At 30.6% G+C, this 26,249-nt stretch overlaps 2 protein-coding genes across 2 annotated transcripts; both read right to left on the bottom strand.

The window, feature by feature from the left end:
* Window positions 1-10,036: 10,036 nt before the first annotated feature.
* LOC120076900 (protein PEROXIN-4) lies at window positions 10,037-15,447 on the bottom strand. Its single transcript, XM_039030857.1, has 6 exons — window positions 15,193-15,447; window positions 14,821-14,922; window positions 13,473-13,592; window positions 13,269-13,397; window positions 11,620-11,749; window positions 10,037-10,400 (listed from the first exon to the last, which is right to left on the bottom strand). Exons 2-6 carry the CDS (start codon window positions 14,824-14,826, stop codon window positions 10,312-10,314), a joined length of 474 nt encoding a protein of 157 aa, XP_038886785.1. The 5' UTR covers window positions 14,827-14,922; window positions 15,193-15,447; the 3' UTR covers window positions 10,037-10,311.
* Window positions 15,448-17,098: 1,651 nt separating this feature from the next.
* On the bottom strand, window positions 17,099-23,797 carry LOC120075595 (TOM1-like protein 9). Its single transcript, XM_039029133.1, has 10 exons — window positions 23,697-23,797; window positions 23,046-23,124; window positions 21,851-21,949; window positions 21,644-21,757; window positions 21,291-21,454; window positions 21,100-21,181; window positions 20,878-20,963; window positions 19,014-19,202; window positions 18,313-18,821; window positions 17,099-18,044 (listed from the first exon to the last, which is right to left on the bottom strand). Exons 1-10 carry the CDS (start codon window positions 23,795-23,797, stop codon window positions 17,410-17,412), a joined length of 2,058 nt encoding a protein of 685 aa, XP_038885061.1. The 3' UTR covers window positions 17,099-17,409.
* Between the last annotated feature and the right edge of the window lie 2,452 nt (window positions 23,798-26,249).

The raw sequence follows: 26,249 nt of genomic DNA, 5'->3' as shown, positions 1-26,249 counted from the left end.
ATAATTAAAACTTAACTCTTTTAATATAATTATTACAGAGGGGGAATTGAATCTCCGACCTCTTGAATCGGAGTGTACACCAATACTATTAGGTTAAACTCACATTGACAACTTTATAATTCATAAAGGAGATTATATGAATATATCAAGATATGATCTATTAGTGAAAGTGTTAGATTTATATTTAATATATAGATAAATAAAAGTCAACGAGTGGGAATGGAAGTACCAAATCAGTTTATGATATAGCAATCTAAATATAGCTTTTTGTAAATTAGGAATCAAATTATCATCTCAAATATTATAGTTTTTCTTGTAATTAAAAAATATATATATGATGTATAATTAATACGTTATTTATTTCGAAAAGTTTTTGATACCTCCCTTATTCTTAGTGGATGTCTTCTTCGTCGTCTCTTGACGTTGTTATCTAATTTTGTTATTATTTGTTTTCTAAAAAAAATGTTTTGATATGTAGTAAAATGAGAAAACAATATTTAAAAGAAAAGGAAGCAAAATATAGTAAAATAAGAGGGAGGAAAAAGAATAAGAAAAATTCACTTAATAAATATTTAAGTTTTATTTGAAACTGATTTCGTTCTTTAGTGTTCATAAAAATTCATTTTCCCCTTAATTATTTGTTTTCTTTTTTGTTTTTAATAATCTTTTAAAAAATCAGTTAAAATTTTTAAAAATGAAAAACAATTTTTGTGTGTTATTATTTGATTGAAGAGAGAGAATTGTAAACTTAAAATATGTGGGGTGGAAGATTGAACCTTAAATCTCGAAATTGATTATACAATACATATCAATTGAGTTACGTTCATGCGGACGTAAATTTAAGATAGTAAATATATAGTTTATTAATTTTTTTATATGTTTCATTTGTTAACGTAAACTTAATTTAAATTTGATCGTACGAATATATCTTAAGATGAAATTAATTTTTCACTTTCACGATTTTTTTTTTTTAAAAAATCAAAGTGAATATAATTTGTTCTTTTTCAAATCTTAATTCTTCTTTTATTGTACTATAAAAATAGCAAAATTTGACTTAAAATTAATGAAAAAGAACCAGATATTGCGACTCCTTGTGAAGTTTGTGTTTCTTTTTCCCCCAATGCACACTATTTTCCATAAGCTTACGTTAAAATGAAATGATACATTGTAACATAAATAAACAAATCATCGAAAAATTGTGCAAGTTTGTACATAATTGTAGTTTTAAAAAAATCAATATAGAAATATAATTGTGAAGTTTGTAATTAATTATAATTAGTCTGCAATTTTAGCCATTAAATCATCGAAAAATAACTAATCAGCTTAACATAAAATAAATAAACTTTAAATACAATTTTGGTCCTTGTATTTTTTACTTTGGTTCATTTTGACTTGTACATTTAAAAATGTATATTTTTGTCTCTATACTTTCAAAATGTTCATTTAATTCTTGTATTTTCAACTTTGATTCATTTTGGTTCTTATACTTTTAAAAAACAATCATTTTGATCCCTTAAAAGTAAAGTAGAATAGAAAATAAAGGAACCAAAATGGTTATTTTTTGAAAGTATAAGGACCAAAATGAATATTTTGAAAGTATAGAAACAAAAATGAACTAAAGTTTAAAGTATAGAGATCAAAATGAATATTTTGAAAATATATAGACCAAAATGAATCAAAACTAAAAATATATGGATCAAAATAATATTTAAACTAATCGATAATCTCAAAATAATAAATATAACATGAAACATCTCAATTAAAAATTGGAAGAAAATGTTTTTGAAGTTCAGTTGATTTGACTTGATTTTACTAATTTTACTAACTCCAAATTTGAAATTTTAACAGAAATAAATTTAGTTGAAAAAAAAAAACAAAGAAATAAATTTAGTTGGGAAATTAAAAAAAAAATAACAAAGAAACATAAATAAATAAATAAATAAATAAAAGAAGAGGACAAGGCAAAGAAATAAAGACAAGCACGGAATAGGGGAATTAAAAAAAAAATCACTTAAAACGGCGGCATTTGAAAATTATTTTTTTTAAAAAAAAAAAACGTAGGTTAAACAGACGCACTACAATAAAGACCAGAAAAGAACCCTCTTTACCTAAAATTTTTCAAAAGTACCAGCTTTTCCTTTTTTTTTTTTTTTTTTTTCTTTTTTTTTCAAAACTACCATCTTTATCCTATTAACCCATTATTAATTAATCTCAGAAATTTCAAAATTATGATATACCAATTTTTTAGATTAAAATATCATTTTGATGGTATACTTGTAGGATTTTTCAATTTTAATTTTTATATTTTTAAAAATCTAATTTTAGTTCTTAGAGTTTCAATCAATTTTAAATTTAATTTTGAAGTTAATTTTTTTATTGATTAAATAATAATATAGTTTCCTAATTTTAGAAAAATCAACTACTAACTAAATTTAAGGTAAAATAAACTTCTAATAATTTTTTTGGGGAGGAAATAAACTTCTAATAATTATCTTAAACTTTAAAATGTGGTAGTTCTGTAGCTGGCGTAGTATTAATTTTGAATCAAATCCATATTAATTAGGTTAAGATATCAAACTTATTTCATCTTTTCCTTGAAAAAGTAAACAGCTTATTTCATCTCAGCTTTATAATTTCAAAAATATTAAAATTATTCTAATCTCTTTTTACTAACTCAAAAAAAAAAAAAAAAAAAAAAAAAAACTCTCTTCTACAAATTTTGAAAAGATATAATCTGTACAAATTAACAATAAAAATTAGTTTTAATATTTGTGTAAAAGTACCAACTAAATTCAAACAATATATATTCAATGTTGGCATAGTTTATCGTAACATACTATAATAATTAGTATAAAATATGTGTCAAAATGAGTGCAATTCAACAATAATTAGTATTTATAAATTTGTTTAGAAGTAATATTTACTTGTGACATGTATAAGTATATGCTTTTAGATGACCACCAAATTTAACCTCCAATTTATTTACGTTCTATCTAACTAACATGTATGTAAATTAATGCAACAAAATTGTAATATGGTAGAATGAAAAACGTAGGCCTTTCTTTTATAATATATTTAAAAAGTTCAAATTATTTAACACGTAGAATAGAAAGTGTGCTTTTGTCACAAATAAAAATAGCCTGATTTTATTTTTTTGATAATATTTATATTTATGAATAATCAAAGTGAGCGTAGTTTAGTTATAATTAATATATATCAGAAATTTAAGGGAAAAAAACTAATTGCTAAAAAACTTTTTTGAAAGCATTTTTTGTTGCTAAAATATACGGTGATAAAAATAGTGGTTTGTAGCCCTAAAGTTATTAAAGGCAAGTTAAAAGCCTAAAAGTGAAAATTCTTATAAGATTGGCATCAAAATGGAAAATTAATGACGTATGAGATATTTTCTCGTTTCAATTTTAACATTGAGAGAATGTGAATTCAAACTTCACTTTTTGGTAATTTATTCACTATTGCTTCAATTTAAACTTAATTTTCAACTTGTCCCTATAAATTTAAAAGTGACATTTATTGGCCTCCATAGTTTGTCAAATTACTTACTTTAATATTCTAAAATTTTCTTTTTTTAAAAAATTTTACTAATATGAGATTTTAAGACTAAGTTTAGATGGTTTATAGACTATTTCATATAAAAACTCGAATTAATCATATAAATCAAACTTTATAACGTCAATAAACTAAAGGTAGATTATATAAATCAGATCCATAATTTCATACATCCGTATATGCACGTGCGTGCATTGTGTTTTAAGTTAAAATATAATTTTAGTCAAATTTTAGTTCACATATTTTAATATATTATTAAATTATTTTGAAACGATTTAGTCTTTATTATATTATTCTCTATAAATTTTAAAAACATATTTACATTAGATTTTTTTATGAAAGTAATAATTATTATTTAATATATTCTACAAAATTAATATTCTCAAACAAAATTTTAAAAAATAATTTTACATAAGAACTAATTTTTCATATTTAAATTTACCGAAACTAAAATAAAATAGAAATTCAAAATATGATGTTTTACCTTTAAACCCAAAAAAAAAAAAAAGGAAAAAAAAGACCTTTTGGGTGTGGATATTTAATAAGGTTGATACACACGTGTCAAGCCAACAATGCATGTGGTAAAATATGTGGACGATTGTTTCATGCGCGGAAGCCATGCTTTTCCGAAACCTCCGCCGATGATTCCGGTCGGGGCCGTACTGTTCTTGAATTTTTATTTATGAAGTTCCAAAAAAAATATTTAAAAAAAAAACAAAATTAAATTAACTTAAAATATAGCAGGTTGATTTGGACTTGTTTAATTTTATTTGTTATATATGTCCTTGACAATAAATATTAACTCTCTTTTAGTTTCAGTTTATTGTTATTTTTTCAAAAACTTGAATTATCTATTAACAGTTTAATATAAATATTCAAAAATATTATTTTCTTGAATAGAAATTAGTATAATATTTAATCAATTTAAATAAATTAAATTTAAATTTAAAATTTATTAAAAATATATGCATATGCAAATTAAAATTGAACATTTAAAGATATCAACTAAAATTTGACAAAATCTTGATCTGCAACGATTAAAATTGTATATTGATCTAAAAAATTGATAAAATAAAAACATTTGACATTAGTAAGCAAATTTGATTCCAAACTTAAAATTGAATTTGTTTAGTTAATTTTTTTTATACTTTCAAAAAGAATTGTCTCAAGGATTTGTAGGGTGTGTCTATATCATTCAAATTCTCTAATCTATTTCTAATTTTTAGTTTGTCATTAAAAGTTAATTTTATGTTTAATTTGATTGCTGTTGTTAACTTTATTTTTTTTAATACTTACATGACACATTTATTTTTTTCAAAAAAAAAAAAAAAAGCTTGCGTGACAAATTGCTCTTTTATTTATGAAATATTACGTAGTAAAGTAATTTTTTTTTTAAGTGTGTTAGGAGTGTAAATGTAAAATGGATGGTCTATTAAAATCTTTGGTTAAAATACTTTGAACCCATACTTTCAGTAAATCCTAAAGTTAATTTTAGGTTAACGCTAGTTTTTATAAAACGTGGTAACATTATAATAATAGTTATCATTAAAAAAAATACTCCAATTATAGTTAAAACTAATTTTGACTCAAATAAATATCTATATCTATATATATAAATGGGGCTAAAAATGGAGAATTTTTATCTTTCCTTTTTGCCTTTTAGTTTTTTTCAAAATACCTATTCTATTCTTCTACCCCTTGTTCTAAAACCACATTCTTTAAAAGATCTCATTCATAAAAAGATGTAAATCTTAACAATATAATGAAGAGTTATTATACATTCTAAAACCACCTTTTTTTAAGATACCCCATCATAAAAGATCTAAATTCTAACAATATAATGAAGGGTTATAAATAGAAGATTACTTGGGAAAGTAATAGAAATTTATATTGTCTTTTAAATATCTCTCAAAAGAAACTTTGGTGTGGTAATGATTGTAGAGGAGAAATTTTTGTCAGCACTTTTCACGAGCAAAACACATCACGTCTCCCAACAATTTTTTGTTAGTTTTCTTTTTGTTACCGTCTAACCAAAGAATGGAAGTTTGTTTTCCTTCTTTTTCCTTTATTGATGTTTTTTTTCCTTTTGTCAATGAATTCAGATGATTAAACTTAAGATGAATGCTTTCTAAAATTGGTCATGAACGAATAGAAAATTGCTTGAAAAATTAGAAAACATTTAGATGGTCTTCAAAATATCTCTCAATGCTAGACCAACAATCTTCTAAAAGAAACTTTTGTGGTATGGTGGTGATTGTAAGAGCAGTAATCTTTGTCGGCATGAGTGTTTTTTACGAGGCACATCATGTCGCCCAATATTTTTTTTAATTCAATGATTAGTGTCTTTTTTTTCTTATGTTATTTTCTAACAACAAAAAAGAAGTTTTTTTTATTGATACTTTTTCTTTTGTCAATAAATTTAGATGTTTAGACTTAAAATGAATGATTTTTAAAATTGTTCATGAATGAAAATAATTCATGTGGTTAATTAATGATGCTTGCTTGTTTTTTTATTCTAGATATTTTTTTTATTTGAAGGCATTTGATTTGAGAGGATTATTTATCCATCTCACTTGCCACATATTTGGAGGGGCAATCTACAATTCCTACAAAATAGTTCTTTCCTAAATATTTTAATATACAATTTTATGGACTTCTTTCATAAGTTTTTGCAAATTTCTCCCCCTATATGTCTATCGATCTCACGAAAGATGTAAGTGTTTATTTGATGTAAGTATTTTTTTGAATATCGTATTTACTTTTAGTGTTTGATTCAATTTAGGGGCTTAATATTTTTTTCCCTATATATTTCTTTAATAAAATTAGGAATACATAGCTTATGTGGTCTATTTAATTAATTTATTGTTTTCTAAAACTTTTGTTGACTCATTTTGATGAAGAAGAATGAGAAGTCAAGTATGTACATTTTCTATTTCATAGATTATAATCTCTATCCAATTTGATTTTTTATATAAATGTAATGGATTTAATAGATTTAAATATAAAAAAAAAAAAAGAGAAAAAGAGAAAAAGTGAGATATAGAGGAAGGGCGAGAAATTTAGAGAAGAGGAGGAGATATGGAGAGAGGAGAAAATTAGTAAGAAGCAAAATTGATTAAATCTTCTTTTTAAAAAAACACAACCAATTTCATCTTTTCCCTTTTTGTTAATTCAATTATTTATTAATTTTCTTTAATATTATAATTTTCCTATATTTTTATTAATACCATAAGCTTATAGTTATATTTAATACAAGATTATAGTGAACACTTTATTTTATTTTAAGTTAATGAAGTAAGATAAGCAATGTTTTTATATATATATATATAATATATATATACTATAATATTATATATATTTATATATATATTATATGATATTTTTGATTGTTTTTTTCCTTCTTAAAAAAGTGTGTTATACTTTAAATTTAGAAATTACATTAAAAATAATAATTATGAGCTTTTTTCTAAATCAAATATAACAAAAAAAAAAAAAAAAAAGATTTTGAGAGAGTTTTTAAAATGAAATATTGTAAATAGTCACACAAATGTTAAAATTATAATAATGAGATTTGTGGAAAAGAAAATTGTCTGTGGTTTTACTTTTAAAATTTTTAGATAAAGTATATGTTTTCCTTTTAAATATAGCACAATAGCAAAACGGTTGGTAAAAATATCTTTTAACCACAAATTTCATTTCTTTTTGCATAATTTTAACATATAAAATTCAACCAATATTTGAAACACACACCAAGAAAAGAAATTAAGGATAGGTAATAAAACACATTTACTAAAAAATTATCGAAGAAAAAAAATATAGAATAATTTTAGAAGTTTGTAGAGTTTGGAAGTTAACACAATTCAAGCAACTCATGAAATAGACAATGAAAAAGATTAGAGTATTTTGATAAATATCATTGTGTTCGAATACTTTAAATATTATTTTATATCCTAAAACTGCATATAAATTAATATTTTATATTAATATCCGTAACCAATCATGTTAGAAAATAAATACATTTTAACACACTCCATCAAAAGTTAAAGAAAAATGATAGATTGAGTACCTCTTTATCCATAATAAGTTTCTAATTTTCAACGTTTCCTTTCTAAAGAAATAAACGTCCTGAAATTTGATAATTTATGTGTATTTGTCAACATTTTTTTTTTTATATGTAAATCATGAAAAACAATATCAACCCGAATGGTTGTATCCCATTGGCATTAAAAGATACATAGGATTGCAGGCTATTTAATTACTGAAATGTAAATTTATTTTGACATATGCGTTTGCTTTTTTTTTATTTGATTTGGTGATTAATAGGGAAAATGTTTTTTTTTCTTTTTAAGAGGGATTTTTTTTTTTGTCACACGAAAATAAAAGTGTAACGATGAGGATAGCCATGACGTAGGAATATAGTTTTGGGTTGTTTTTAAATATAGAAAAATAAACCAAAATATTTATAAGATTTAGCAAAATTTTAGAACTATCAATGATAGACATTGATAGAATATAGAAAAATAAACCAAAATATTTACAAGCAAAATTTTAGAACTATTAATGATAGATACTGATAGAATATAGAAAAATAAACCAAATATTTACAAGATATAGCAAAATTTTAGAACTATCAATAATAGACGTTGATATCAGTATCTATCATTGATAGTTCTAAAATTTTGTTATATCTTGTAAATATTTCAATAGTTTTATCATTTGAGATAATTTTCCTATAATTTTTTTACTTTATCGAGAAGAACTATCATTTTAGTCCAAGTTTGTAATTTATATCAATCATTTTGCTTCTTTAGTTTTTTTTTTCCCATTGTTAGTTTCTTTGGGTCTTTTGCTTTCTTTGGTTCGATTTTTTAAAATAATAATATGTTATTTTAAAACTAATTATATTTTTACTTAATTAGCAAGAGTCGATCCTAAAAACAATATAATTGTTCATAAACCAAGAAATGTGTAAAAACAAATTTAAAAATTTAAAATAATAAGCCTCAAAACTATGCAAATGACAACGCATAATAATGAAAATAATTCAAAATAGAATAGTTTCAATTTTTTTACTTTAATTTGCACAATTTTTTTTATACATGGTATTTTATACTGAGTTTATCTAATTTGTAACTTGTAAAAAAATAATAATAATAATAATAATTCTATATAGTTCAACTCATAAATTCATTATAAGTAAACTTTCAAGTTTGTTTATAATTTCACGTATACCTACTTTAGACATTAGAAATCACGTGGCTTAATCACGTGCAATGCACGCATTCTGAAACTAGTGATTTTAAAAGTTGGAATGGAAAATTTATCATTTTTTTTCAAAAGTTCAAAAGTAATTTTAAAAAATGGTAAATATATCATTAAAAAAAACAAACAAACAAATAAAGTTGCGTTCATGCATCTTCCTCGTCTTTTCTTCCCAAATCGTTTCTGGAATCGGAATATGTTATCGTCTCAACTGAAAGGGTTTATAAATTATTTTATAAATTTGAACACTCATTTAACAACTATTTAGTTCCTTTTATTAATTGATCGCGATTTGATTGTTTGCTGTGCATGAAAAGTTGAAAACACACTGTGCACTTGAAAAGTAAAAAGGACTTTTACAGTTCTTTAAAAGAAAAAAGTGGGGGTAAAACCGTAAAAGACAGTGAGGTGACCATGTAATATAGGCTGATATCAAGGGGAAAGAAGGGAAAAAAACTATCAATTTTCATTTTTTTAATTTTTTATTTTTAAATCCATGAATGAGTTGGCATTTACTTAAATTCTAAGTATGTGATTATCTCTAAGCATTTACTAAATCAAATGTCATTGGTATCAATTTTCATGATAAATTTTAAATTTTATCATATTAATCTTAGTACTTAATTAGATGTTACCATTTCTATCTTCTATTCAATTTTTGTTACTTTGTCAACTAATTTTAACAAAAAGCCATGTAAACATCATTTCAATAATATCAAGTTTAGCATAAATATAAGTTTAATCAATATACAAATTAACCATAAAATAATTGTGCGAAAACTCATAAATTTTAACGAAAATTCAACTTTAGTATTTTTTTTTTTTTGAAATACATGTATTTTACAATTTTCTTTTATCTAACTTCACGTGGGTGCTTGCTTAAAAAGGATATAAGTTTAACGAATCAATAGATAAAATTTGATATTTTCCCCCATAGTAATAAACCAAGTTAAATGAGCAGCATATGTACGGGAAAACAAAGCCATATCTATCAAATATCAACAGCGTTTGGAAGATCCATTTCTAAGAGACGATTTATTCGAAATTCAATTTACTTCAATATTGTACAACCAACCCCTATTTTTATTAGCACCTTTTATTTATTATTATTATTTTTTTTTGGAAACAAAACATTTTTATTAGCACCTTTAGCAATACATTATTTTCAACCATCAAATTTTTAATAATAAAAAAAGGTACATTAAAATTAAAAAAGAAATCTAAATAAGTATTGATTTCTTAGATTGAAGACAGAACTATCAACACATAGAACAATTAAAATTATGAGAAAGGGGGAACCACAAGGCAATCCATCTAGTGAACCAAAAAAATAAAAGTGAACACACAGAAGATGGAATATGCTTTACTACTACTTTACATAAGATGTCTGGATTATCAAATTTGTTGGTGTGACCAATTAACACATTCTGTAATCTCCTTGGTGACAGCAGCGATGTTTGGCAAAGTGGAAGCAATGGAAAATCAACCCTTTTTGGGCATGGCAGCAAGCCTTGTGTACATCCTTGCCATTGATCGATATCCTCGGACATCGCCTGAACGCAGAAGGTTTCCTGTAAACAATACGAGTAATTAGAAGAATTTGAATATTACTGGTATCCACCTCTGGAAAATGCATGGCTTTAAATGTTAGCGAGTTTGATCTCCAAATAATTTACAAAACCGGGCAACATGATTCAGTCGATTTACCTCCAAGGGAAAACCTAGTATGTGAAATGTTGGGAGATTCTCTCCACGGTCTTAGTTCAAGCTTCCCACCATACTACTTCCATCTTATGAGTTTAGGACTTGTTATTTACTTTCTAGCAACACTTTCAAAATCTACACCAAGTTTGAAAACTAAAAAAGTAAAATTTAAAATCTGGCTCAAAATTCAAATGTTACCTTAAGAAACCTGAAGAAAGTTGTATAGAAATCGTGAGAAAGCACGCACAATTTTCAAAAACCAAAAACTAAAAAAAGATCAAATCTAATCCTTGTGCATATAGAAGCCAGCTTAGGAAGGGCCAGACTTCCCCAAAGATTAGTAGGGTGAGCTGTGAGCCTAACGCAAAGAGGGAGGTCCCCCCTAATATCTCAGCTTTTTTTTTGGCATAAGAAACAACAAAATATTTCATTCCCCAAAAGCCAAAAGACAGCCTAGAAGGCAAAGGGACAAGGCGTCCACTCCCCAACACAGGATTTACAGTAAGACCATCCCATCTAGGTTGACGGAGTCAGTTGTGTAATTACGAAAAAAAGTTTGAGTTAGGTACTTCCAATTAGAGGTCCCCAAATATCTTTTCTAAAATATATTCAGTCGATTCAGTTTCAAAATGTATAACTGAGCATTAGCTGATCAGCTTGGTTCAACCCAGGTGTTTCTTCTAGAAATGTGAAAACTATAGGATGGAATATAGAAGAAAACAAGCATAAATTCCAAAAACAGAAGATTAAGGGCCCTTTGGATTGACTAGAGAAAAAAAAAGTGTTTTTCAAAAAAATCATTTTTATTTAAACTCTTTTGCTAAAAAATGTTTAAAATGAACTTTGAAAGTATTTCAGAAGTTATTTTGAGTGGTTGTCAAATACTTCAATTTTTTTTCTAAAATGACTTATTTTCAAAATTAAACACTTGAAAAGTTAATCCAAACACACACTGAGAATGAAATCATAGGTTCTTTTAACTACTTTGCCACATTACCAGTAATCACAATTCACACCATCACAAAGATTCAAATAAAGAAGCATGTAAATCAGGAAAATTCAACATAAGAACCCATGTAAACTCACCAGAATCACAATTTAACGGGCTATCAGGTTCTGGATGAGCCATCAAAGCAATTATAGCCCTACAAAGAGATTGGAGAGTCCACGCTGGGCTCCATGCATTCTTCAATATATCTAGGCAGATCTCACCCGTCTGCACGAAGGTACAGCAATAAGTATAAAGTGTGGTTCAATTTAACCACTGAAAAAAATTAATGTTTATATGTCTAATGACAGCAATGAAGTGTATTAAAAATAAGGTTCACCGTAAAATAAGACTACAATCACCAAAGGGAATGATCACCATTACCAACATAGTCATCACTAATGCACCGACTGAATTGCTCGGCAACAAGAATTTCACTCATATGAAAGCAGACCACAAAATATATCCATGCTTTTGGATCCTCTCCATAAAAAAACAGCAAGCCTAGCTTTCCACTGCCAATCCCATCTTACATTTGAAGGAGAGGTCATTGCCAAACTACCCCATACAAATATCCACCTCAATTACAACTCTGCCTCCTCCCATAGGGTTCTTCAACTTTTGAGTTCACTCCATAACCCCGAGTTTGCAACACCACATCCATCATTTCATAACAATTATTTAAACTCTTCTCCAATACTGGATGCTTCATCAAATTGCCTTATTTCATCATTGCGACTCCTGTAGTACCTTCTACAATAGGGATATCATCTACTCAATTTCTTGTTGTGCCTCCCTAGAATCCACAAGATGATTTGAACATCCAAGGCCTCCCACACATGATATACCACTAAATTTCATTTTGTATATTCCTCTCCCCTGCTTATGTACTAACTTCTATATAATCTCCCCCTACTCCCACATGCATGGAGGCTCAACAGTATTTGACAACGAGACTCAAAGCCACCTTTTCATTTTCCTCTATACTTTTCATTGGTCTGTGGTCTTTCCATCAGATTTCATCAATTTTCTATCTCATCCTTTAAAGGGAAAAAGAGCCTCCTTTGGATGCAGCTCATCAGAGCCTTTTTATGGTTGTGGGTTGAATGAAATAACCGGATTTTCAACAACAAAGCTCAACAATTTGACCTTTTTTTAGAGGATGTTATCTTCATTGCTATCTCTGGGTGTAAATTGTCTAAGTTATTCCATTCATATAGTTTTGATTCTCTTTTGACCCATTGAAGATATCCTTTATAACTCCTTTGGCTCGGGGCTTCCCCCCCACCCCCTCACCCGTAATTTCATACATCAATGAAATTGTCTCTCATTAAAAAAAAAAAAAACAAAACAAAACAAAAACAAAACAAAACTACTTCTAACTACTCTCCCTTGGACAACGGTACACCCTCCCCAATGGTTGCCCTTTCCTCCATCATGATCACTCCTTATCATTCTTACCACAATCTTGCTGGTGGAAAGTTAGTCAGATCTAGTATAGATTGGACATGGTCGGTAGCTAGTTGGAGTTGGTGGGCTTTCTTAGGGTTCCCTCATTTGGGATTTGGGGGCTCTCAAAGTTTACTGGAGGTTGTTTGGGTGTAACTTCATCAGTTCATGTAGGTACATTTGGGGATATGATGCAAATATTAGCCAACTATAATTCATAAAAAAAATAACATTTAACAATCATGACAGAAGGGCTCATAGTTAGCATAGGATCAAGAAAAACATCAGGGACTTCTACCTTAAAATGAACATTTGGATGGAAAATTTTCGTTAAGAACCGCACTTGAGGAGGTTGCAAAGGGTAATGCTCAGGTACGGAGAAGGCAAGCTGGAAGACACCACCTTCAAAAGGAGTCTCTGACGGTCCCTAAATAAAGTGCATATCAATCATGGTAAGAAACAACTCTGAAATCAATTTTTCATTTGAATAGTTGAGTGTTACCTTGATTAGGGCTGTCCATTTAAAAATGTTGGAATCATCACAAACCAATTGAATATCTGGATCTGCTACCTTTTCTCTTTGAACCTCTTTGTACTCCTTGAACAACCTTGCTCTTGAGGCCTACACAAAACGAAAGATTAAATAGGCTAAAGGCAATCTTGAGGCTTTTCCTCTTAAAGAGGCAAGGCATAAGCCTTGAGGAGGTATGAGGATAAGCATCAATTCTAATTAAGAACATTATTCAAATCCTAAATGTGTGTGATTGAACATGTAATAATTATATATAAGCTGGAAAAAAATAATAATAAAAAAATAGCCCCGTCAATTGGCACTTATGTTTTTAAAGCCTAAGAAGTAAAAGTATTAATAGCTATTCAGTAACAAAGATGCATGAAGCTAATTGAAATCACCCGATGACCATTAAAACACAAAAGTATACAAGTCGTCTATAATTATGGGTAAGTATGAGGTAAAAATTCACTATCATACAGATTACAGGGTGATAACAAAAGCCTGACCTGAGAGAAACCATATATTACAATTACATTGGGAAAAAAATGCAGATGAATCCAGAAAAATATAAAAACTTGGAGAAAATCCAAATACTTCATGCTGTTACCCAACACCACATAACAGAGACGTACATAGTTTTCTTAAGGGAATGAGAAAGAAAGAGCATTAGCAAAAGGTTAGATATGTGCTAGAATGAAATCAAACTTGAACGGCAATGATAAATTTCAGTGAAGCTACAACAAGGAAAGATACATTAACTTGAGAGATTTTGATAATATTACATTCGAGTTGAGAAGAGAAATTTTAATCCACCACTGATAAAGGGGAGATGATAATACATGACTACTCAAACTATGCTAACATTGGCACTTGGTGGTTTTAAAGGTTCGAAATAGAGATCAACGGGATAAAGTGAAGGGGGGAAACGCCAATTAACACAAAAGTTAGTTGTACACAAATTGGCAGACACTCGAAACATTCCAATTGTCAACAAACAAAATGAACTCAACTCCCACAATCCAATGAGTAACTCTTCTCACAGCAAATCGCAAGTTATGACTGTTTTGTGGCAGGCTGAAATTTGTGCTACATTTTCTGGGGTTTATGGGACAAGAGAAATAATAGAGTCTTTATGGTATAAAGAGGTTTTTCGATGATGTATGGTCCCTTATTAGATTCTCTATTCCTCTTTTAACCTAAATTCCCGACCCTTTTGTAATTATTCACTAGGTCTCATTGTAATTGACTAACCTTTTTGTATGTATTGTATTCTTTTATTTTTTTTTCGCAATTATCTCATAAATATACATATATATAACTAAGTACAGTAGCTAACCTGCATTATAGATTCTCCCAGACGAAACAAGCAGCTTCAAGCCTAAAATTCTCAAACCAGCAAAATTACCGGCCGACAAACTGCAACCGGTCTCAATAAAAACTACACACAAGAATAAATCATAATTAGTAAAATCATAAGGATTTGTTGAATGCATGAGCATAATATCAAACCCTAGAGAAGAAATTCCAGGTGAAAAGAAAAAAAAAAAAGAAAGGGAAATTCATAGACTAAAGAATTCCTTCTGAACGGAGAAACTAGATAAGCACAAATTGACGGAAATTGACAGCAACTATGGATTTCTACAAGCAGATTGACCAATAATTCGGAAAAGTCGAAAATTATACAAAACAGAACAAAAGAAACGCTCACAATCAACAATAAGATCGATTTGTCGTGCAGATACGAGCTCGAGGCAAACTGAAGATGTCGCAATAGGGGAAGCGCCAAAGCTTTAATCGAAGAGGATATCTATGGAGCGTGGTTTGCGGTCTATCGTATTCGTATCAGCAACCTTTTCAAGACTCTATCGGCCGTCTTCCTTTGGTAATTCGTAGCTTCTTGTGGTGATGAATCTCGGGAATTGAAATTGTTTTCTATATTTTTCTTTTCTGATTATTGTATTTAACAGCACTTCGTCAATTCTCCATTTATATTTCCGTGTACCTAAATATTTAATAATAAGATAACAATCTCTCCTAATGGAAATGGCCAATGGGACCATTGCAATTTTAATTTAAAAAAAAAAAATTGAAAATTGGACGTATGTGTCAAGATTTTACTTTTTTTTATACATGGTAAAAAAATTTCACATAAAAATTTGATTGCTATCTGATTTATATGTGATTGTTATCTGATTTGTATGTGATTGCTATATAATTATCATGTGATTGTCATACCTGTAATTACAAAAAAGTTGAAGTCATGACTTTGGTTTTTTAAAATGTATTTGTCATGCAATGCAATTTTCTTTAAGAAATATTCACATTTATGCGTGGATTCAAATTCCAAATGTGTCTTATAAATATAATTCGTTAAATTACAAGTTTATCCCCAAACATGTTTGTATCTATTTTATCTGTCCCTAGAATTTAAAATATGTTTAACATGTCTTTGGATTTCAATTTTATGATCAATAAGTCTCGATGTTTAATACGTTATTAAACTTTAATTTTGTGTAATTTATAGACTTACAAGGTGCAACCTTAAAAGTTTAAGATTATATTAGACATGCAATTTTATATTTAATGAATCAATTAAGTTTTGAAAATTTGAATATGTTAAGGATTTATTAGACAACAAAATAATTTAAAATTCATAAATCTATTAGACATTTTAAGATATGCGAGACACAAAGTTAAATGTTTCGAGACCTATTAAATACATTTGAAAGTGCAATATAAATAAATCTGAATGGTCATGGACTAAACTTGTAATTTAACTAATATATATTGAAATAATAAAATAATCACTAATTCATCATAACTCAGTAATTGAGCAATCTTTTTTTAAGTTGTTCAAATTCCACCCCCTTTATATTTGAAATACTTCTTAAAAGCCAAAAACATTAGTTTGGCTCTCCCCTCAAATTACATTTGTTCGACAATTTGAACTCATTCACGTACCATGTTATTAAGACATCAATTTCTTTGTTAACGATTGCATCAACCTAATAAGATTTGAGGTATCATAGCTCCACATTTGTAAAAAAATTTGTAAAAAATATTACCCACTTTGTATTTCATATCTTTACTTTTAATTTCACCTAAAAAGTCTATGTACCAAAAGAAATATTGTACAACGACGAAGGCCAATTTAGTATTTCTAAGACCCAATAACACCGATCTTTTACTTTTTTTCTTGGCATTTCTCAAATTTGATCCAATTTTAAGAAACGTTTTTTTTTTAAATTTAGAAACAAAAAACAGGAGAATAGCAAACAAGTTTGTTTCTTACAAAATGAAAAACTGAAAATATCAAGGTTTTTTCTTATCTATCAACGTAAAGACTTTATAACATTCCCAACTATAATCAATCCGAGACTTTATAACATTCTCAACCATATTTTTAAGAGCAAATGAGGCAGACTTCTCAACACTTTTGACCTTAACTCAAACAAAGGTCATGGGTTCACATAATCACATTATAATTTCCATTAAGAAAAATGCGGCAAAAATTATCTGTCTTTTAATTCTAATCTGAAAACAAAACAGCTTAGTCTTATGTAACTATTCCATAAACTGATAAGAACTCTTAGAAAAATAGTACAAGATACAAATGATAATAACGGATCATGCTAAAAAATTTATTGATCAAACAAGTAAAATGAATAAGAGATGAACTTTACACTAAAGTTATTTATTTAAAAAAAGGAGAGAAAAAATCAACAGAAGGTCAAATTTTAATGCAGGTTGTTCTCCCAAGGCTTTCCTTCTCTTTTCCTTTTTCCATCCCTCTACAAGAAATATACACTATTTCAATACTCAAACAGGCAACAAGAATGAGGGGGCCAAAGGCAAACACTATATGTATGCAATGTGAAACAAGAGGCGTAAAAATAAACAAAGGAAAAAAGCATCCGCGATCATTTCACATGCTACCAGCTCTGCCGGGAGTCGATTTCGTGGGTTTGAATTTTGCAATGTCAACGAGGTCGCCGAACAGTTTATCCTCTGGTTTATTGGCTGGCTTCATGGGAGGCACATAAGATAAAGCAGAAGCTTGAGAAGACAAATTGCTCATACTCATATCATCTCTTATGGACAGGCCATACATTTGCTGCTCAAGATATTGTTGGGGCATTTGAGGTTGACCATAGCCATAGCCAGGATTGTATTGGTTGTGGTTGCCATACATCTGTTGAGGGTAATATGGTTGTGTCACCTGGTTAGCCTGCGGATGTTGCTGAGGCATCGGCATACCCATATTTTGCATGCCCGGGATCTGCGGTGGAGGCATCGGCATACCCAACTGATGGTTCGGATTAACATGGCTATTCATGTTAGACATTTGACCACTCGTTATTGGCTGGATGTACATACCTATACCTACAACCTCGTTCCCCATCGATTGGGGTCCTTGGGGATGTCCACCGAGTCCATGTGAGACGATAACCTGAGTAGTAACCTGCATTGGTTGAGGGTAATGAGAGCCTGCTACTGGGCTGCCATCATCAGAAGACTGAGCTTCCCAGGGCGGAGGTGGCAATGAACCAGTTTGCGGACCTGTCAAACAAACCAACATCATGTAAGTCTTGCATATGTTCACATTGAACTCGAAAATGAAAAATGCCAAAAAAAAGGTAGGTGAAATTCATGACTAATTAAGAGACGCACGCAACAGAACATTGGCAGAAAGAACACAGAAAACTTGTAACTCCCAGGAATATGGAAACACAAAGATGTAGAATCCTGCCATGTTTCAGCTTAAGTTGTAACGGAATAACAATCATGATCTAGCCTTCTAATGCGAGCCAAGAGTAGATAAAAGTACCATAGACAGGTGAATGGGGCTGCTGTTGCTGCTGAGGAGGAGTTTGACCATTCCAGGCAGAACCTGGGCCCTGCATGTACATCGATTGCTCATAATTAGGAGAACCCATGTTCATGACGTTCCCATTCGGATACAATCCAGCTTGTGGGGAATGAACATTTGGCTGCTGCTGCTGCTGCTGTTGAAATTGCGAAGCATGTGGGTGCGGGGGTTGCCCACCGGGACTGATAGGAGGGGGATTTGCAGGATTAGAGGCATTGTTACCATCAGAGAACATGTCAAATAGAACAAGAGCATTTTGATCTGATGCAGGAGGATTAGGTTGTTGCTCTCCAAGAGGAACAAGAGCCAGTGAAGTCTCTGCCTTTGGTGAATTGAAGTCGCCGCTCAGCAGGTCTACGTTGGGTTCAACTCTACCTGGTGGAGCTGGTCCATTAGTTGCAGCAGGTGCAGGAAGCAACAACTGGTTCAGGGTTTGAGACCCTTCACCAGCATTTGAGGCGGCAGCTCTGCAGAACAATTAGACGTCAATACACAACCGATATGGTAGTAATGACTTAAATGACCAGAACCAAATTTTTTAGCATTCGGTGAAATCTTACAAGCATCATCAATCTTCATCTAAAAAGTTCAATCAAATACATGCAATATACCATGAATTACCATACTGCAAAAAGTAATCAACTCCAAAAGACAATTACTTTGTCTCGGGCTGTTTGCTGTTATCTCCAGTGTCGATAAGAGGACGGTCTACATCAACGAGTGTTGTAGCAGATTCAGACTTTGGTTTCTGAACAACAGGATTTCCAGAAGAAATAGATTCATGCCTAGCAAGTAGCCTCTGAAGATCATCATTAAGTGCAAGTCCTTGGCAAAGTAGTGACTCATCCCTGTACCAGGGTTACGAAATAAACATAAATACATGCATATATAAAACGTGCGTCCAGTAAGCGTGCATTAATGTACATTTCATAGACTAGTTGTTCCACAATAAGTAGAGCAGAAAGCAACATACAATGCTTGTAATACTTGAATTACCTCATAATACTTCAAGCAAACTCACGCAACAAAATCACATTTAATACTGAATGTAGGCCAGGCTACCAAACAGTGGCAGTAGCGTAGATACAGTTCATGTAATTACTTTCTTTTTTAAACGGTCAATTGAAGATCTTTTGTAGTTCCTTCGCTCAAGAAAACCATTTCTGTATTCTTTCTTTCTTTCTTTCTTTAATGAAGTCATTTTTTATTCAAAGGAAAAAAAATTAACGAACAAGGAAAGAAAGAAAAATTTCTTTGCAAAAAAAAGGAAACAAAAAAATATATGCTGTAACGTAGTAAAAATGATCTTCTGAGAACGAAATAAAACCAATTTGACAGCCAAATCAAGAAAACATATATGCAGTAATGTAGTAAAATGATCTTCTGAGAATGAAATAAAACCAATTTGACAGTCCAAACCAAGAAGACATCTCATATGAATATTATTGATGTTTTTCTCTTCATTATGATGTTGAAATGAAATGACACTTCAAGGCAATTATATAAGAAATTAATCATCTGGAACTGGTGTACTACTCATGTACCACTTATTATCGCTTATCCAAGAATCTTGGCTATTTTGAAGGACAAGGAAATCTCAACTTTTCAAGCTGGGGTTGCTAGAACCAAAAGTTGAAATTAAACGTCAGAAGAAATCTAGAAGATGAGAAGATGGGAGGATTTTGGGAGCATATACTAGAAATCCTAAGTAATATTTACCCAACTAAAAGGGAAAATGGGAGAAGGCTATAGCTTCAAGATACAGAGCTTTCTTTGTCAGATTTCTCTTCTTAAAATAAACAAACTTCAATGTATAGAAAAGTAAGGAAATGTGCACCGCAATATGAAAGGGGCAAGGAGAATTAGTATAAAGTCGCTAAGCAGAAAAAAATGTTGAACATTTCTTCTATACTGCTGTTACAGTAGGAAATGCTGGGACATCTTACTGGAACAAGTTTAAATGTCCTGGGTCTTTGGGAATAAAGCAGAGGAGAATATGGGTCTACTTTTCTCTGGCCATAAATTCAGAAGGAAAGGAAATATTATGAGGAATGCAGTAAAGCGATACTATAAAATACTGAACTGATGGGAATTCAAAAAAAGAAAAGCCAGTGAAAATCTTTTTTTATTATATCAATGAGTTGTTTAATAATCACTGAGAAGAAAAAAGATTGGACAGAAGTGGTTGATACAGATAATTTACTTTTACATGGCGTTCATTATCTAATTCGGAAAAAAAAAAGAAAAAAAAAACCTACCACTTTCATTGAGGAAAAAAAATGGATGAATCTAATTCGTTTTTGTAATTACTCCATTTTAAGGATTAAATCGAATTAGGGTATATTTTGTGAACTCTAGTATAGAAAGTAAGTTTTTGCTAATTTTCGCAAAATCAACAAAAGAATATGTTTCCTCTTCATAACAAAAAAACCAAAAAGTATATTTGTGCAGGCACAATCGGGAACAATAATGTCAATGGGAGCACTGACATGCATAAAAGCAACTATAAGTATGAGGTCTTACGCTGTTGAGTTAACAAGGTGAACCACCCTCTGCTTGTAAGTACGGCATTGGTCAACCAAGTCAACGATAACTTCCTGTCTGATAGCCTGACAGATAAGAAATCCCAACATGAATAGAGTCAAGAATCCACATAGCATGTGATTTGACGGAAGAATAAAATTCATCCCAGGTATGTCATGAGAAAAAACATCGTTTTGCTTTCATTTTAAACTACTAAAGTACCTCTTTATTCCCTGGTTCTAATGCATTAAGCATCTCTGAAAGAACATCCATAATTCCACGAGCATTTTGAATTTCAGTCAGGCTGAAAAGATGGAATCAAAATAAGTTTCATAGATCCATATTAACTATATTTATAAAATGGACAAGAATACTACGATGATGAAAAACAAGAACAAAAGAAGTTTCTGCACCTTAAGGTCGGAAACTCAGACTCGGCAGAGGTCTCAGCACCATCTTGCTGATTTCGATCAGCATTCCGTAGATTAGGAGGATATGATGCCAAAGGTTGTGTTTGTGGGGGGGTGAATACAGGTGCGGAGCTCTCAGATCTCTGGGGGAAAACTGCCCCAGCACGCTGAAATAAAAAAAGTATTAATGCTCACATGCTCATGTCATGATAACTAGCAGAAGATGGTGCATGCATGAAAAATAGAACTGAGATGATTCACACACACATGCAAAAATGACAAGTTCAAAGATTAAAGTATTTCAATGAATTCAATCAATCTCAATTGGGCACAAAAGAACGCTTTACAACACTTACCAACAATTCCTGGTATGCAGCATAATATTGTGGATATCTTGCCCTAGGTCCTCCAAAAGCTTCTTGCCAAGTATCTATCAGAATCAATATCTTCTCTTTGACGCGAAAATCAGGCTACATTATGCCCAAAATTGCTGAGATGTTATTCTATGAAAGAATGACGGCTGAAGGAAAAGAGCAACAAAAATATTTTGGATGAAATCCTACCTTCTTCTTCACCATTTTTACCATCTCATGAAGAAGACCCTTCTCTGCCACATGCATATGAACAATGTCCCCACAATTCTTAATGATTGTTTCCAACAGCTAGAATGTTAGATATGACAAAATCAGAAATTAACTTAATCCTCTATAACATAGAATACCAAGATTTAATAAACTCAATGTGGCTGCAGGAAACAAAGTAACGCAAGCTTAAAAAGTTGATCAGCAAGTTTAATAGAATCAGATTAGTAACTTCCTGAAGAATTATTGTAGTAGGCTTGAGGTAGTATCTTATCTCAATATTCTCCTTTCGGCACATGGAACCAAAGATAAATCAGTAAAATCTTCAACTAACAAACTGTGCCCTTTTTTTAAGCTTACTTTCTTTTTCCTCACAAGAAATGTAGACTTTCTATTAAGCAGAGATTCGTATACAAAAACATTATGCCGAAATGAGGGATAGCTACACCATAATTCTATGAGCAAATTTTGTGATTATGGACATTATGGTGAAAACTGAAAAGGCTTGGAATCAATGGATATTTAGAGTATTATCTATTTAGCACCTTGAACGAAGGACTTCACCACATTTTTCCTGTGATTATGGCCATTTTGAAAGCATACTTGCATATATCTCCTCTTTATCAAGGAACACTATCCCCCACCACTACTTTTGAATCTATATGCGTCATAGTCCACTATCAAAGAACTTTTACTGCCTTTATGCAAAGAGAATGTCTATTTTACCTCTAGCAAGAATTAACTTTTTTTTTAATCTGCAACTCTTTGTGATTCTCACGTCCAATCAAAGAAACCTAAACCCCAAACTTAATTATAAGTAAATGACAGTGATTTAACTACGACATATTCCATTTAGAACAAACATGAAATGGATTTGCAGTAGTTGCCTCCACTCGAACAAGGAAAAACGGATTCAGGATAATAATATGTATTTTTTCCCCTTCTTCTTCTGGTGAGAAATAAGATAACAACCGAGCTATACAACAAACAACATCGTCTTTGATCCTTCTAAGAAACAAAATCTGAAACTAACAATATCATGCTGCTTAGATATTGATGTCCAAGTAGAAAAAAAATTGTGCAATCAACAGAGTAAATATTGCCAATAAAGTCAACATGACATCGAATGCATAGAAATAATAAAATAAATTAAAAATAAGTCTATCTTAGGGCTTACCGTCAGGGCAAGAAGTTGAACTTTTGCGTTCTTGCTTCCAAGGCGTTTCTTTATACCTTTAACAACATCTTTCGCTTGCCTGAAAATTTCCCAATGAAATAGTGAACTCCAACCCAATGGTTAGAAACTTAGGAAAGATAAATGACGAAAACGACCCAACGTTCAATGAAATAACGGAAGGGTAGTCAAATTACTCCTTGTCAAGGAATCAAATTAAAACGAAAACTTAGCAGAAAATCTTCAGCCTTAATCAGCAGCGAAAACCTGCTGAAATTTCTCATTTATTTATCGAGATGCATGAATGGTCAGTTGCTGAGTCGCAAATCATAATTTCCATTTGAATGCAGAAAAAGAACATAGGGAAGAAGCCAGTTTCGATTCGGGTTGTCTTCAATCTTCAGTTAGTAAATACAACAAATTAAAAATCCCAACAGGAGAATTCCAGTAATCATTTATTTTTGCGACGAACAGATTCTCAGCAACCAAACACAAGAATAACCACTCCCAAACTCAAACAATTCTTTCGCCCAATCATTTAAAAATAGCTCATAATATGAACAGATAACTTCTTCAAAACTGGAAGAAAAAAATGACAAAAACAATTACTGGAAACGAAAAACGATAAACCAAACAATCGGATGCAATGCGTACCCAGGGTCATGATTCAACATATCACAGATCTCGATGTTCATCGCCCAATCTGGACCAATCAACATATCGCTCGTAGCACGCGCCACCACGGAATTCACCATCTCTCTTCCGCGCAAAAAATACTGCCAGATCGGAAGAAAAAATTCCTATTCCGACAACCGTACAAGTTTCCACCGGCGACGGGAAATAGTTTGCCGGCTAATTAGCTGAATATTCCGTCCACTCTCTCTCTCTATCTCTCACAAAATCGCTCTCCGGCCGCGAGATCGCCAGTAACCCCCCCTTTTTTCTCTCGACAAACAAACAATACTTTTCCCCCTTTTTTTTTTTTTTTCCTTTTTTTTCTTTTTTTGTTTTTTTTTCTTAAACGCATTTTAGTTTGCTTTCCCAGAGGCATTAGATGAAACTAAAATGGAAGGCCAGTGAAATGGCGCCACGTGTAAATCAACGATCCACTTTCGTTGTGTAGTACTGAGGTGGAAGACTTTCGTTCCGTCGGCTCGACCGACCCTTTTTTTTAACCATCAAGCGGTTCCGGTTCTTTGTGTTCACCACTTTATATGGGTCGGCTTTTCGCCGGGGAATTTTCCACTGCGACGCGCGACCATGAACCTGCCCAATCATTGTTTTAGTTTTTCAATATCCGGGTTAGACGGTGTAATGGTGGGGATTAAATTTAATTGGAAAAATTAAATTCGGTTTGGTACAAAAGTAAATATGAAAACAATTAATTAAATAAATTATTAAACAAAATTGTATTTTATATCATCAGATATATGTGTGGTAGTAGATTTAAAAATTTGATCCTAATTTAAAACCATTTCCAATCTATTTGATAATATATTTATAAATAATAAGATTTTATTTGGATATTATTGTAGTTTATAAAATAATTGCTGACAGTTGTACTTTTAGAAAAATTAGCTGTGAAAAGAAGTGAAATGATGTTTGGTAAATTTCAGCTCAAACTTGAAAAAGTAAGCTAGAATGTTTGGTAAATAAATATAAGAATATCTTATTTTAGATATAATAAATAAAATGGACTTGTAATCAACTTTTTTTTTAAAAAAAAAAACTATTTGTAATTTAAAATTTTAAGTAATTGTTTAGTAGGAGAAATTTAGACTGTTTTGAGGAAACCAAATGCTAGAACTTTTAATAGTATTTGAACAATGTTTGTGAAGAGTCCATGATTCTTTAAAGTTAGATCTTCTACCCTTTTTAAAATTATGGGGCTTGATGTTAATGTCAAGAGTTAATTCAATAGGTTTATGGTCAGAGTGTATCGATTCTAGGTGAGCAACTTTAGTAGAATTGAAAAGATTTTTGAACTCAAAATTTCCAATGAATCTGTCAAGTCTTTCCCATATAGGATTTTCTCCTCTTCTGTTGGACCATGTGAATAAGTTTTCAGAGTATCCAAGATCAATTAGGGAACAGTCATTCATAGCAGAACGAAAATCAAAGAGAGCTCTCCTTCTGTTTGGGGGACCACCTTATTTTTCTTTATCTATAAGAATTTCACTTAATTCACCTCTAATAAATTAGGGAGAGTCATCAAAGTTGTGGAGTCTATGAAGGAGGTCCCATGTTAGGATCTTTCCATGGGCTTCAGGATAACCATGACACCAGAAAAACGCTAGATTTTCCCTTGCCATGATATGGAGGAGTCAGTATGATGAGATGAATAAGAACGATTGGTGAATCAATCTAACTTTTCCATAAAAGACAAAGACCACCCTTTTTTCAAGAACTCCTTACTATTAAACATCATTGGAAGTTGCAATGTATTTTGGTTATGTTTGTTATTTCTTCATCACATCTTGTATCAGAAAGAAAAAAAAAAGTATGGGGATTTTTATGTTGGACAAGGTCTTTCAGGTTTTTTAAAGCACTCGGGTTGCCCAGGCCCCGTGCATTCCAACAAATGATTTTCATATCCCTAAACGGGACTACAGCGTAGCCTCTGCCATTTTTTTATTCAGATGGGGATGATTTAGTTTGAGAGAGTGTTGAAGATTTGAGCTTTTTTGCCGAAATATGATCAAATGAAGGAGATGATACAAAATTTGTCATAAATTGATTTGTCAACTTTCCTTTTGTATTTGTAAGAGAAGGTAACTCTATCGATGATTTAATCATGGATTTTGAGCGTCTTTTTCAATATTTTTGTTTTTTGAGAGGGACAAGTGGCTTATCAAATGATTTAGAGATGGTCAAAAGATTTGATGTTTCTTTGAATGAAGGTATTGGTCAAAAGATTTGATGTTTCTTTGAATGAAGGTATTTTGTATCTTTGTAAGGAACAGCGAATTTTGTATCTAAATTTTTAATAAAATCCTCGTCTCGGATTGTAGATTGATTAGCTTTGGAATTCTCATTTTTCTTTTCCTTAGTACCATCTTTAGGAGAATTTTGAGGGTTTTTTTTTTCCAGAGGTCTTGGAGAGTTGTGGTAGTTCATCCAAGCACCATAGTTAAAATCTTTGGAGCTCTTGAGAAGAAGATAGTTTAAGAGCAAAAAAATTGTCACAGTGCACCCCCCCCCACCACC

Source organism: Benincasa hispida, chromosome 4, assembly GCF_009727055.1.
Source record: "Benincasa hispida cultivar B227 chromosome 4, ASM972705v1, whole genome shotgun sequence".
In the NCBI taxonomy this organism is placed as follows: domain Eukaryota; kingdom Viridiplantae; phylum Streptophyta; class Magnoliopsida; order Cucurbitales; family Cucurbitaceae; genus Benincasa; species Benincasa hispida.
This window is presented reverse-complemented; position numbering and strand designations above follow the sequence as displayed.

What these genes read in the sequence shown, in the direction of transcription:
- LOC120075595 (XM_039029133.1), bottom strand. Translation starts at nt 23,797, where the DNA reads ATGGTGAATTCCGTGGTGGCGCGTGCTACGAGCGATATGTTGATTGGT. An exon ending in ATGTTGAATCATGACCCTGG is followed by an intron (nt 23,125 to 23,696) that starts GTACGCATTGCA and finishes GGAAATTTTCAG; the next exon opens with GCAAGCGAAAGATGTTGTTA. An exon ending in TCTGAGTTTCCGACCTTAAG is followed by an intron (nt 21,182 to 21,290) that starts GTGCAGAAACTT and finishes CCATCTTTTCAG; the next exon opens with CCTGACTGAAATTCAAAATG.
- LOC120076900 (XM_039030857.1), bottom strand. An exon ending in AATGGACAGCCCTAATCAAG is followed by an intron (nt 13,398 to 13,472) that starts GTAACACTCAAC and finishes CACTTTATTTAG; the next exon opens with GGACCGTCAGAGACTCCTTT. An exon ending in CCCGTTAAATTGTGATTCTG is followed by an intron (nt 10,401 to 11,619) that starts GTGAGTTTACAT and finishes TATTGTTTACAG; the next exon opens with GAAACCTTCTGCGTTCAGGC.